This window comes from Microcebus murinus, chromosome 12, assembly GCF_040939455.1.
Source record: "Microcebus murinus isolate Inina chromosome 12, M.murinus_Inina_mat1.0, whole genome shotgun sequence".
In the NCBI taxonomy this organism is placed as follows: domain Eukaryota; kingdom Metazoa; phylum Chordata; class Mammalia; order Primates; family Cheirogaleidae; genus Microcebus; species Microcebus murinus.
The window spans coordinates 34999740-35014039 of NC_134115.1; the positions used below are offsets into that span (position 1 = coordinate 34999740).

The following is a 14300-nucleotide window of genomic DNA, read 5'->3' on the forward strand; positions in this document are numbered from 1 at the left end:
TATTCCATGGAAAATTTCTAATAACTAAATATTTTTTAAAATATAAATTTTTCTATGTTATTATATCATTTATTTCAAAAATCATGTAAATTATGATGTATTCACTTAAATTATAACTTATTTAACAACTTCCCCCAAGTTGAATATTACTTTTGATTCTAAATATTAGAAATAATGAACATCATTATCTTTTTATTATTTCCTTAGGATAAATTCCTGGAAGTGGAATTTCAAATCACATGACAATTAATTTTAAGGCTTTCATATTCCTCTCCAGAAAGTGCAAATCTGTCTGTACTCTCTTTAAGCAGTATAGTGATTCACAGATTTCCCTGCATCTTCAAGAATACTAAGTATTAATAAACTATTTTTTTTTGTTGTTTTTTGGTTTTTTTGAGACAGAGTCTCACTCTGTTGGCTGGGCTAGAGTGTGTGGTGTCAGCCCAGCTCAGAGCAACCTCAGACTCCTGGACTTAAGCAATCCTTCTGTTTCAGCCTCCCTCGTAGCTGGGACTACAGGCATGCACCACTGTGCTAATTTCTTTCTATTTATAGTCGAGACAGAGTCTTGCTTTCGCTCAGGCTGGTCTCGAACTCCTCAACTCAAGCAATCCTCCCGCCTCAGTCTCCCAGAGTGCTAGGATAACAGGAATTAGCCACTGCACCTGGCCAGAAACTCTGAGTTTTAACCCTTATCCTTTTACTACAGTCATGTCACTTAACCATGGGGATAGGTTATAAGAAATGTGTCATTAGGCAACTTCATCATCTTGGGAACATCAGAGTGAACATACACAAACCTAGATGGTACAGCCTACTACACACCTAGGCTACTTGGTAGGATCCTATTGCTCCCAGGCTACGAACAGCACAGCATGGTAATATAGTGAATACTATAGAAAATTGTAACACCATGGTAAGTATTGAGTATCTAAACACATATAAACATAGACAAAGTACAGTATTATAATCTTATGGGACCATCATTGTATATGCATTATGTCACTGCCTGAAATGACATTATGTAGCATGTGACTGTACTTCTGAACTGGGGCAAATAACTAAACCTCTCTCTAGCCAGTTTCTCCTGGCTATCAATGGAGATAAGATCACCAATATCAGATATTTTTCTTAACACTCAAATCAGACTAATATACATAAAGCATTTTGGAAATGGTAACACACTATCCAACTGTTATTCAAGTGAATAGCAACTATAAATTAGCCACTATAAATTATTTTCAATTCAAAGGAACATTTGAAAACTGTTGCTTTTAAAATCCATACGTTTTGGAAATTTACATGTCTATATGTGCTTTAAAACTCACTATACCATCAATATATTCAATGACCCAAAGGCTCTTGAGAATTTGTTTTTTTTCTTCTGTTAGGGTCTTAATTTTAAAAGCACACATTCATAGACAAACAAAGTTTTCATAGTTCTAGCCAGATAATATTAGATATTTCTACTTGAAGACTATTTTTGGCCAAGCATGGTGGCTCACACCTGTGATCCTAGCACTTAGGAGGGGCCAAGGTGGGAGGATTTCTTGAGGCCAGCGGTTTGAGACCAGCCTGGGCAACACAGGGAAACCCTGTCTCTACAAAAAGTAAAAACAAACAAAAAAGAAAACCTCAAAAATTATTTATGCAAATTAATATCCCATGTTTCCTTCACATTGCTTACCCTTCCCAACTAGACACCCAAACAATTTTGCTTCCTGAATACTCTTATTCCTCCTAAGATATCACAAAAGTTTTTAGCCCTAAATAATGGCCAATTCTCATTAATCTTCCTTCTGATGTATATCCATCCCTTTTTCTTTGTTGCCTTACTAGTCTAACACAGTGCTAAAAAATAGGAAATTAACTAGTATTTCTGGTATAAATGTGTATATTTGACTCTCCTCCTCAAATACTTTTCATGGCTCCCCATGCCTGCAAGAAAAATTCTGAAACTACTTAAGCACAGTGCTTCATACCTTAGACTGTGCTGTTCCTTACATCACACACTTTGGGATTATTAAATCCCCTCCTTCCCTTGTTCAACATTCCTGTCCTTTTTCAACCCTTTTATAAGTGTAAGGTTAAGTAATGTTAATTACCACAGCTAAAGGTAAAGACCTTTAAAATTGTTGTCTTGCAAAGATGACAAATATAGCATCTCCCTCCTTTTACCCATAAACTTCTTTTAGAGTCTACAGCTTCTTTACACTGCTAAAATAAAACAGGAATTAATACTCTTAATGATCTATTAAAGGATGCTTAGTGTACATAATTGCATATAAATAAATAAAGGTCTCGGTTCAGTGATTCTCAGGACTGGGGATAATAAATAAACCCTCATTTCAGGACAAAAAAATGCTATCAAAGGGCTTGCCATCATGCATACAAGAGTTTGTTTGCCTTGGCTGGGCATGGTGGCTCTCACCTATAATCCTAGCACACTGGGAAGCCAAGGCAGGAGGATGGCTTGAGGTCAGGAGTTCAAGACCAGCCTGAGCAAGAGGAGACCCTTTCTCTATCAAAAATAGAATAACTTAGCCAGGTGTAGTGGTGCACACCTGTAGTCCCAGGTATTTGGTAGGCTGAGGCAGGAGGATCACTTGAGCTGTTTGAGGTTGTAGTTAGCTATGATGACACCACTGCACTCTCTCTACCCAGGGTGACCAAGTTAGACTGTCTAAAAAAAAGACTTTGTTTGACTCAATTAGATAAAACAATGATAGAAAAGTGTCATCTATAATGCCTATGTTCCAACTGACTAATGAACTCAAATTGGTTTGTTTCTAGATATTTTTAATATTTAAAAATGTCTGTATATCCAAGAGGGCATTGAGTTCAGCTCAAACAGGAGGCTTGATATATTTGACGGGGCGTTAACATTTATCTCAAAATAATCAGTATTCTTTTTTTTTTTTGAGACAGAGTCTCGCTTTCTTGCCTAGGCTAGAGTGAGTGCCGTGGTGTCAGCCTAGCTCACAGCAACCTCAAACTCCTGGGCTCAAGCAATCCTCCTGCCTCAGCCTCCCGAGTAGCTGGGACTACAGGCACGAGCCACCATGCCCGGCTGATTTTTATATTATATATATTAGTTGGCCAATTAATTTCTTTCTATTTTTATGGTAGAGACGGGGTCTCGCTCAGGCTGGTTTTGAACTCCTGACCTCGAGCAATCCGCCCGCCTCGGCCTCCCAGAGTGCTAGGATTACAGGCGTGAGCCACCGCGCCCGGCCAAATAATCAGTATTCTATATTATTTTGGCTGTGACTTTCTTTTGGAATTGGGAAGCAGAGAGGCAGGAAGACAAACACTCCTGAGGCTCTCCTTTTAATACGGGGATCAAAATTATACGAAACAGAAATAGCCACAAAGACAATACAAACAATCCTATAGTAGTTACTGATGTTATCAGCAGTTGAAAATTTGGAACAGTGGGCACCATAAAATAAATTCTAGACCTGATGTGAATTTTTAAGAGGCCAAATGTTTGTATCCTTTCGAGGCTCTGTCGTCCATTTATTTTCACCTCACGTCACCGGATTTTGTTGGTCCCGTCTCTATGGAAACCATTCAGAAGGATGATAATGTGAAGCCTGCCACCCACGTGTGCCCAGCCCTCCCTATCAGCGCTGGGAGATGCAGTGTCATTCTCTGGTTCAGATCAGCTTTCGGAGAACGGAAAGAAACGATATTTAAAATGCACCAAAAAAACAAGAGTCTGAAAAGCACAGAACAACACTGTCTTCCTCTCAGAATGCTGGCTGCTCCTAAAGCAAATTAACACATCTACTCACAGGCGGGCAGCAATATGGTGAATATTCTAACAGCCACCAAGAGCAAAGGCTGCTGGCCAGTGTTCAGAGGGCTGGAATACTGCAACCCATTCGTGTACTTTTGAGGTTTTTTGTATTTTTTTTTAAGTTGGAAAAGAGACAGACCATTTGTTTTTGAAATCAACCTTGGAGTTTACCATTCAAACTTGTACCAATAAATACCACAGTGAAAAAGAAGTGTTCAGCTATGCAAACACATTTACATGCACAGCAAAAGCAGACAGACTGGGTCTGTGATTTTCCTGTTCTCTTTTATTAATAAAGCAGGGGAGTATCTATAATGATGTGACACAAATAACTGTATCTAGGACAAAGCGCACACACCCAGCAGGGCTACATATGCATTTATGGAAAAGGGGACCAAAGTTTTGATCAGTTTTTTAAGATTCATTGATTTGGGGCATGTACATGGGTATTTCAAAAGCTCCTGATGAGGCAATTCCATGATTTCTCATTGTTAATTATACATGTTAATCTGGAAGGCAATCTCTGTGCCTTGCTATAAATACCTCTGAATTGCAAGGACTACCACTTAATCTGTCCCTCACATCATAATGGTCCTATTAGAAATTAAAAGTGGGTGGGGTGAGGTGGCTCATGCCTGTAAGGCCAAGGTGGGAGGCTTGCTTGAGGTCAGCAGTTCTGAGACCAGCTTGAGCAAGAGCAAGACACTGTCTCTACTAAAAATAGGAAAAAAAAAAAATTAGCCGGGCATGGCGGCACATGCCTGTAGTCCCAGCTACATGGGAGGCTGAGGCAGGAGGATCACTTGAGCCCAGGAGTTTGAGGTTGCTGTGAGCTAGGCTGATGCCACAGCACTCTAGCCCGGGCAACAAAGGGAGACTCTGTGTCAAAAATTAAATTAAATTAAATTAAATGTTATCTGTTACGCAAACTAACTTAAAAAAAAAATCACCTAAGAATTATTGTTACCCTCCATGTTTGGTTGTTTCTCTACTGGAAGTGATTAAGGGTACACCTATATTCTCAAATAAGACTTCTTCCATTTAACACTAAGACATCATTTGAAATAAAATTTATTTTTTCTTTTTTTTGAGACAGAATCTTGCTTTGTTGCCCAGGCTAGAGTGAGTGCCATGGCGTCAGCCTAGCTCACAGCAACCTCAAACTCCTGGGCTCAAGCAATCCTACTGCCTCAGCCTCCCAAGTACCTGGGACTACAGTCATGCGCCACCATGCCCAGCTAATTTTTTCTATATATATATTAGTTGGCCAATTAATTTATTTCTATTTATAGTAGAGACAGGGTCTTGCTCTTGCTCAGGCTAGTTTTGAACTCCTGACCTCGAGCAATCCACCCGTCTCGTCCTCCCAGAGTGCTAGGATTACAGGAGTGAGCCACTGCGCCTGGCCTGAAATAAAATTTCAATTCTTAGATTCTGTCATAATTAAACGGCACCAATCCCAAAAGGAGGGAAAGAAAGGCCTGGGAGTCTCCCCCTTTCCCCTCTATAGTTGGACATCACTTCTTACAGGGCAGAAGATGCAAAGTGCAAAAGCCCTGATCTTCCCTCAGATACTTTTAGAACCGTGGCCTCTGCCCCTCCAGGGATACCCAAGATGCTTTGTTTAGTATTGGGATATAAACCTCTATTTGGTTCTTTATGACATATAGCAAGCAGCAATGGTAGCAGGGAAGTGAACTAGGAGTTGTTTTTTCTTTTCAATTGCAGGAGAAGTGCTTTCAGTTTTGTTCAATCAGTGAGGGGGGCAGAGTGGGCAGGGGACATGGGTGGGCGAGCACACACACACACACAGCTAGAGGAGTAGAAGTGAGTTATCTAACTGGTGAGGCAAGATCAGAACAAATAACTGAGCATGCACAGCTCAGGCCCTTCTCTTGTTTTTACTAGAAGAGCCCATCCACAAAAGACACATGTTCTCTTTCTCTACAAAGTGCTAGCAATATAGCTGATATTATGATCTCTCTTTATCTGACACTATGTCTTCTTCAGTTGATTGTTAACCCAGAATATTAGGGGGAAAGGGGGACACAATTATCTATCTGGCCCCTTTAAAATCCTGACAGAAGACAGTGGACTGAGATTATCTCCCAGACTCCAACACTGAGTTAGCTCAAATGCAGCCTAAAGTCCCAGACTCTCCAACAAGGAACAAAGCCCTGAATCCACCCACCTGCTGATTTCATACCTTGCTCAGAGACAGCACAGAAATTAAGTTGGAGAGAGGAAGAGAATAACCAGCATCCTCAATTTAGAGTACTAGAAGATTTTATGGGAATAGACGTGGGAAGAAACTTCTATTTCCTCACCATTCAAACAAGGAAATTTTCCAAGGAAGAGAAACCTGGGAGGTTCCTGGAGGTTAGAGACAGCTCTAGGGGGTCTCAGTGTAGGTTCTGAGACTCCATGGGGAAAAGTGGAAGATGAAGAATCACACAAATCATAGCACCCCTGTTCTTGAGCCAAGAGATACGTTACCATCCTGGGTTCTCCAGTAAGTTCCGCAAAATTGCCTGCGGCACTGAGCAGTTATAATAGCCCATGCCAATATACGATCTCCAGATCTGGTTTTTGCTTGAAATGGCATGCAGAGTTGCAAGGATTTCATTTTCACCTGATTGTGGGAAAGAGAGAAATGTTACAGAGAGAAAATGTCTCAGAAAGGAGCCCTAATTGCAATTTAAAACCCTCGTTTTGTTTTAACCCTTTGCACTTGGATGTCGAGTGTGACTCGACACGGTTAGCAGTTAGCATCGGTAGCAGCTCATATGTCAAGCCACACTCGACATGTAGTTTCACCGCCGGGGGGAGATTTTTGTCTATTTTTCCAGTATCTTTTCTTCTTTTCATTAGCATGAAAGGACAAGTAAAATGTAAATGCAGAGATGGTACACTAACTTCCAGGGGTAGATTATTATCCACTAACTTAGAGCAATGTTTAGATGGAAAGCTCCATATAATCACACCTCACCCTAACAAAAAACACAAAGATTGTGTTGTTTGTCCTAACAGAAAAATCAAAGGAGGAAGAAGAGAAACGATTTATATCTGCAAAACATGTGAATGTAAATCAGGTCTTCATGTGGGTGAATGTTTCAAAAAATATCACACCATGAAAAATTATAGAGATTAAAATTACTCTTTGAATGTATCAATAATTTGAAAAAATCCAAATAAATAAGTTTGTATGAAAAGAAACTCCAGTTTTTTATTCCACTGCCATGCTTTATAAAATCTGGGGTATTTAAAAAAATTAAATCCCGAGTAGCATAAAGGAATCGAGAAAAAAAGCAAGCGAGTGCAAAGGGTTAATATTTATATGAGAATAGCTATATGGAAATTATAAGAATCATCCATCTAACCAACACTAAGTACTGTATGTGGGAATCTGAAAAGTCCCCACTCCATTTCTCCTCAAGGTTGGCCTCTCATAATTGTTCTCCCTTTTTTTGGCTCTATTTGCCAGAATTGCCCAATTTTAACCCTTCCCTTTTTCCAGGTTTCTTCTGTTCCCTTTATGTTTCTGTTGTATTTGCTCTAAATTTAAAAAAATCTATCTTGCTTTCGGTAAAATATTGTGTTTTTCCTTTTAAATTGCCTTATACTCTCTGGAAGCAGGCAAAGTTTCAGTTTTAAATAAATAACACGCAGCCTACATTTTCTCTAAAATTGTTCTATTCAGTTGGACATTTTTCGTTTGTGTCCAAAAGGGCAACTTGGAAAAAGCCCATCACCCAAAAATGTAAAGTATCAGTTGTATTAAAAGACCCACATGGGGCCGGGCGAGGTGGCTCACGCCTGTAATCCTAGCTCTCTGGGAGGCTGAGGCAGGCAGATCGTTTTAGCTCAGGAGTTCGAAACCAACCTGAGCAAGAGCGAGACCCCATCTCTAAATAGAAAGAAATTAATTGGCCAACTAATATATATAGAGAAAAAATTAGCCAGGTGGCGCATGCCTGTAGTCCCAGCTACTCAGGAGGGTGAGGCAGAAGGATTGCTTGAGCCCAGGAGTTTGAGGTTGCTGTGAGCTAGGCTGACGCCACGGCACTCACTCCAGCCTGGGCAACAGAGCCAGACCCTGTCTCAAAAAAAAAGACCCACATGCAGTTTTAACCAGCATCCCCACTATGGCCGTTAGGTAATTAAGTAAGAAATGTAAAAGATCTTGGGTGCAGTGCATAACAATACATTTGTATAATAACAACAAAATAACAATAGCATCTGACATTTATTGAGCATTATTCTGCCAGGAATTGTACCAAATTCTCTTAATGCAGGCTAGGACACTAAGGATTGAAGAGGATCACTTGCCCAAGGTCACACAACTTCAAAGTAAAGGATTACTAATCCAGTCCCTCTACTTCCAGATTCTACCCTTTAACTCAAGGAGCAAGGTTGAGATCTGCTACAAATACACCAATTACACTGAAGGGTCCTTTCTAGATACACATGACATTATATGGTTCTTTCTCTGCCCCTCTGCATACAGATAAATCATGCCACTAAAGTTTAACTGGGATTTAACTACTTCAACAAATTTCTGGCTTTAAGATCTTCTCAGGGACTCGGTCACTGAAACCTTAGAATTGGTTGATTTTTATTGTCGCTCTATTGTTAGCCTTACCAGACTATCTGAATATTATTCAATCCTTCTTTATCCTCGAGGAAAATACTTTCATCCTCCAGCCCACCCCACTCCACACGCAGGCCCCACTCCTCCTACTACACACACGTTCACAGGAAATACATTAACCAGAGATATGTCACTTTGACAGGGTAGACTAAGGAAAGAGAGGACGGTTTTGTATGGATGAGTTTCATGCGTTAATATAATCCCACTGCTTTACAGAAGATGATCTCGCCTCCTTCCACGGAAAGTTTAGGAAATAAGTGAAAGACAATAAACCCACATCTGAGGACAGAAGGACAGCATGCTTAGGGACAGCCATGCAAGAAATCCAATCACTTCCCGAATAATCTTCCGGGGGCAGAGTGATTCAGACGGCCCGTAGGAGGGAATATTATTAATTAGCAGTGCCTGCTAGGCACGGCCAGCTTCAATTAAGATCCTGTGCAAGAGGGACAGGTCCCCGCTCCATGTCACCCCATCAGGACAAAAAAACCGTCCAGTTCTCAATGAGAACAGGTTCTGAAGGGCTTTGCCTGTCAAATCAAGATTCTTTCTGCATTATAGAAAGACGATTCTATGGGAGGCTGAGGCGGGTGGATCATTTGAGCTCAGGAGTTCGAGACCAGCCTGAACAAGAGCGAAACCCCGTCTCTACTAAAAATAAAAATAAGTTAATTGGACAGCTAAAAAATATATAGAAAAAATTAGCCGGGCATGCTGGCACATGCCTGTAGTCCCAGCTATTCAAGAGGCTAAGGCTCTAACTCTAGCCTAGGCAACAAAGTGAGACTCTGTCTCAAAAAAAAAACACAAAAAAATAGTGTGTACTATGCTCTTTACTAAATAACCTTCTTACCCACTGGCATAAGAGAGCTGGCACTACAGTTCTGGAATGTGTCGAAGTCTGTGCAGAAGTGCACTGGCTTTCCCCACCGCCTTGCAGTGTGACCCAGCCAGAGATCAACCCAGCAAGGCTAACTGCCCAGCCCAAAGGTCTACACTGCGCACTGCTCACTCATTCTCATATCCTGACGGGGGAAAGGAAAGCAATGTAGTCTTGTAGTCCTTCTGTTCCCCAACAGGCAGGGCTGAGATAACCGACTTAATGGCTGATTTCTAACTGGCTTCGTGCATGGGGAAAAATAACATGATCGTAGTTGAAATCATTAGAAATCACTAAATGGAAACTGGTGGAAGCCAAGAGGGATTATTTAAACCACCAGCCTTCATAGTTAGCCAAACTGCCAACATAATTCTTCCAGTGCAGGAATCTCCTTCCCTACCCGCCTGCTGTAGGAGACATGATGAGATTAGAGAGATGGGAATGTGGCTAGTGTGCCAAGAGCCACAATTACCGTCCCTCATTAGGTCAAGTTATCTGAAAAACGCAATTCAAGGACGCAGATTCAGGAGCAGGTCGTGGAGATGACAAGAGCCCTGGAGGTCAATGTTGGAATCTGAGAAGAATACTGAACTAAATCCAAACTCCAGGTCTCTCCCTCTCGGAACACAAGATATCACCCTCCTACCTTCCTTCGGCAAGTCTACTGTTCTTCCCCCATGTGTTCGTGCTCAAATGCATTGTGTTGATTTTGCTTGTAGACTTTTTTTCTTTTTTTTGAGACAGAGTCTCGCTTTGTTGCCCAGGCTAGAATGAGTGCCATGGCATCAGCCTAGCTCACAGCAACCTCAAACTCCTGGGCTCAAGCAATCCTCCTGCCTCAGCCTCCCAAGTAGCTGGGACTACAGGCATGCGCCACCATGCCCGGCTAATTTTTTATATATATATTAGTAGCCCAATTAATTTCTTTCTATTTTTTTTTTTTAATAGTAGAGACGGGGTCTTGCTCAGGCTGGTTTTGAACTCCTGACCTTGAGCAATCCACCCTCTTCAGCCTCCCAGAGTGCTAGGATTACAGGCATGAGCCACCTCGCCCGGCCTGCTTGTAGACTTTTGTAGAAGTTCTATTTACTATGGCTTTATTTTCTACCTGTGTGGTAGTAGCCCTAGCTGTGTGTGCTAATTCCCACTGATATGAAACATGGGGTTAAAGGTCGGGCGTGGTGGCTCATGCCTGTAATCCTAGCACTCTGGGAGGCCCAAGTGGGTGGATTGCTCAAGGTCAGGAGTTTGAAACCAGCCTGAGCAAGAGCGAGACCCCGTCTCTACTATAAATAGAAAGAAATTAATTGGCCAACTAATACATATAGAAAACATTAGCTGGGCATGGTGGCACATGCCTGTAGTCCCAGCTACTCGGGAGGCTGAGGCAGGAGGATTGCTTGAGCCCAGGAGTTTGAGGTTGCTGTGAGCTAGGCTGATGCCACGGCACTCACTCTAGCCTGGACAACAAAGCGATAGACTCTGTCTCAAAAAAAAAGAAACATGGGGTTAAATTTTTCATTATGGGTCTGTACTAGAGGCTACTCCTGGGAAGGACTAAGTAGGCGGAGAGGTGGATAGGTGTCCCCCACAGGAATGGGGAGGCTAGGACCCTGGGAAGGGAGTGTGATACTTCACAGTCCTGACAGCTCCACAAGACCAGACTCAGTTAAGAAGTGAAATCGAGAGTGAGACCCCATCTCTCCTATAAATAGAAAGAAATTAGCCAAACAACTAAAAATAGGAAAAACAAAACAATAATTAGCCAGGCATAGTGGCACATGCCTATAGTCCCAGCTATCTGGGAGGCTGAGGCAGAAGGATGGCTTGAGCCCAGGAGTTTGAGGTCGCTGTGAGCTAGGCTGATGCCACGGCACTCTAGCCCGGGCAACAGAGTGAGTAAGACTCTGTCTCAAAAAAAAAAAAAAACCAAACAAACAAATAGCACTCTGGGAGGCCAAGGCGGGTGGATCACTCAAGGTCAGGAGTTGGAAACCAACCTGAGCAAGAGACTCCGTCTCTACTATAAATAAAAACCAATTAATTGGCCAACTAAAAATATATAGAAAAAAAATTAGCCGGGCATGGTGGCACATGCCTGTAGTCCCAGCTACTCGGGAGGCTGAGGCAGAAGGATTGCTTAAGCCCCAGGAGTGTGAGGTTGCTGTGATCTAAGCTGATGCCATGGCACTCTAGCCAGGGCAACAGAGAGAGACTCTCTCAAAAAAAAAAAAAAAAAAAAAAAAAAGTGAAATCGAATGAGAGGATTATAGAGGATTAGTGGTAGCCTCTTTTTTCACTTTCCAGAGAAGGAAGAGCAGAACCAAGCAAGATGGCACCTGACACTTTAGAAGAAGCCCAATGGAAGCTGGGCTATGAGGAAGCCCACAAAGTGTTTACACAATTTTTATAGCTTGTTGGAATAGGGCATAGGCACTGTAGGACCAACGAGCCTTATTTCTCATAGTTGTCTTTTTTCTATTATAATTTTCTTTTAGTAATTGTGAATTTTTCATTTTTCCCTATTACAAAATCAGAGTGTGGCTAGTGAGTTAACAGGAATCTCAGCAAGGGGGCCCCAAGGAAAGCCACCCCAGGGGCGTTGAGAGGGGGCTATAGGGGCAAAATACTGGTTCTCTGCTCCTAAGAACTTCCTCCTGGGGCTGTCTTAGCTAGAAACTTCTATGTCTCAAGATTGACCATTTTTATACTTCTGGGTCTTTATAATTATTTTGTTCTTCCTTTATACTAATTGGCCTTTTAAAAATTTCCAGTGTTTGATTCAACTGTGAAAATTATCGGTGCTTCTATGAGGGATGCTGATATGTCTGGAGACCCCAGACTGTCAATTAGATTGGTGGAGAGGTCTGACTTTTCCTTTCACAAGAAAATCCATTGCCTCATACTTCCCAGAAGGCTGTCCAGGAGGGAAAGGGCAAAGGTCAAGCCCAACTGTGAGAGCCTCGCCTGGAGCCCAGTTCCCAGCTCCCTTCCTGGAGCTGCCTCCTGCCAGGCCCTGCCCTACCTCCATGTCTCCAGGTGTAAGGAAGAGAATATACCACACTGGACAGCCAGGAACCTACCAGCACATTCCACATCAGCTCAGGGTCCCCAGATACACATCAGCATCTCACAGAGCAGCCACTTACACACTTGAATCAGATACTTGAAATATTTTAAAGGCAAATTGGCATAAATAAGGGGCAAAATAATTAATTATAGATAAGACCCAGAAGCATAAATATGGTCAAAGTTAAGACATAGAAGTTTTCTTTTTTTTTGTTTTTGAGACAGAGTCTCACTCTGTTGCCTGGGCTAGAGTGCCGTGGCGTCAGCCTAGCTCACAGCAACCTCAAACTCCTGGGCTCAAGCGATCCACTGCCTCAGCCTCCCTGGTAGCTGGGACTACAGGCATGCATCACGATGCTCGGCTAATTTTTTCTATATATTTTTAGTTGACCAATTAATTTATTTCTATTTTTAGTAGAGACAGGATCTTGCTCTTGCTCAGGCTGGTTTCAAACTCCTGACCTCGAGCAATCCACCCACCTTGGCCTACCAACAGTGCTAGGATTACAAGCGTGAGCCACTGAGCCCGGCCTGAGAAATGGGAACCAGTGAACAAACATTTGAAACAATTCAGGTATTAAGCTGTGTGCTGGAGGCATAGTACCTTTTATTTTATGTGGCTGGGGAAGCCGGAGGTCTTAGATATTTATCACAGTAAGAAGCAGCTTAACTCTCTGTTCATCAAGTTACAGTCTTTGCTTGTAGCTGGGAGGTTCAGTCCTGATGAGCAATGGATGAGTGAATGGGAAAGGCTTCTCACACCACTCACACTTGTAGAAGCATGACTAGACAGCTACTCTGGATGGCCCGAGTGTCCAGTAGCTTGGCGTACAGGGGACAGCTCATTCTATTAATTCACTTTGTCCTCAGCAGAATGTAAAATTGGGTGTAAAGACCAGGCTGTGATGACCATCTATACAGAGGGTTCGTATTATCCCCAAGCTGGATGGGGCGAGTCTACAGGTGCTGGAGAAGTCTTGCCACTCCTCTCTAGAGGAGGTTCCCATTTCTCATACCCACTTATGAAACCTCACGTTAGCCAAATGTCCAGAAGAACGAACCTAGTGTATTTAGAAGCCCAGAGTTTGAGTAACTTTGAAGCCAACACAGCAACAGGTGGGGAGGAAGAGAGAAAAGAGGGAAAAGTGCACAATCAGAGATCAATCTGCCAAACCTACCTAAAACTGAACTTAGCACAATCGGGCCTGTAAATGCAAGTTTAGAGGCATGATTGGGTCTAAATGAAATCCCAGATCCCAACTAAGTTAATACAATGCCCACCACTGCACTTCTCTTCTCCCTTGGGAAAGAACTCCCTTTCTAGGGTAAACAGTTTGAGATGAGGTCCTCAGTCCCAAAGTGGCAGCCTTTTCCCCCACCTAGTAAGAGAAGCATCATAAAAGGGCATTTGTGCCATCCAAACCTTGGGCTGCATGGTCTTAGGAAAAATCTGAGTTCTAGGAATAGAGAGGAGGAAGAAAACCTGATTTTCTCCCAGAGCACATCTCACAGCAGGGCACATTCCTCATACTTCTTCCAACTTGACAAAACAGCTTGCTCCTGTGCACGGTCCTAATTCCTGTAACTATCTTCCTGAACTCAAATTATAATGAAACTAACTAGGGGGGAAACCAGACAGAAGGAGAAAGGGAGGGTCCATTAAGAAACACTTGAAGACAAGCTGCCATGTTCCAGATGCTTGGCTATTGCTCCGCAGGGCAGCCAGGCACTGTGCATTTGTTTTGCACTCCTACCCATGAAGGGACTCAAGCAATCCTTCGGAATCTAAGTAGTAAGTTCTTTTCTTGCAGAATAAACACCTGCTTCTAACCTTGTTTGTTCCTCTGTCTCAGAGCATTGCATAATGCCCTGGTCCTCATGTACCAAGAACAGAGTTC

At 42.3% G+C, this 14300-nt stretch overlaps 1 protein-coding gene across 1 annotated transcript in view; it reads right to left on the reverse strand.

The window, feature by feature from the left end:
* The window catches only part of GLDC (glycine decarboxylase), an 86314-nt gene that overhangs the window by 58711 nt on the left and 13303 nt on the right, over positions 1-14300 (reverse strand). The window contains exon 3 of the mRNA XM_012738363.2: positions 6299-6434. Within this exon, the coding sequence (XP_012593817.1) occupies positions 6299-6434 (136 nt within the window). The remainder of the gene's footprint in view (positions 1-6298; positions 6435-14300) is intronic.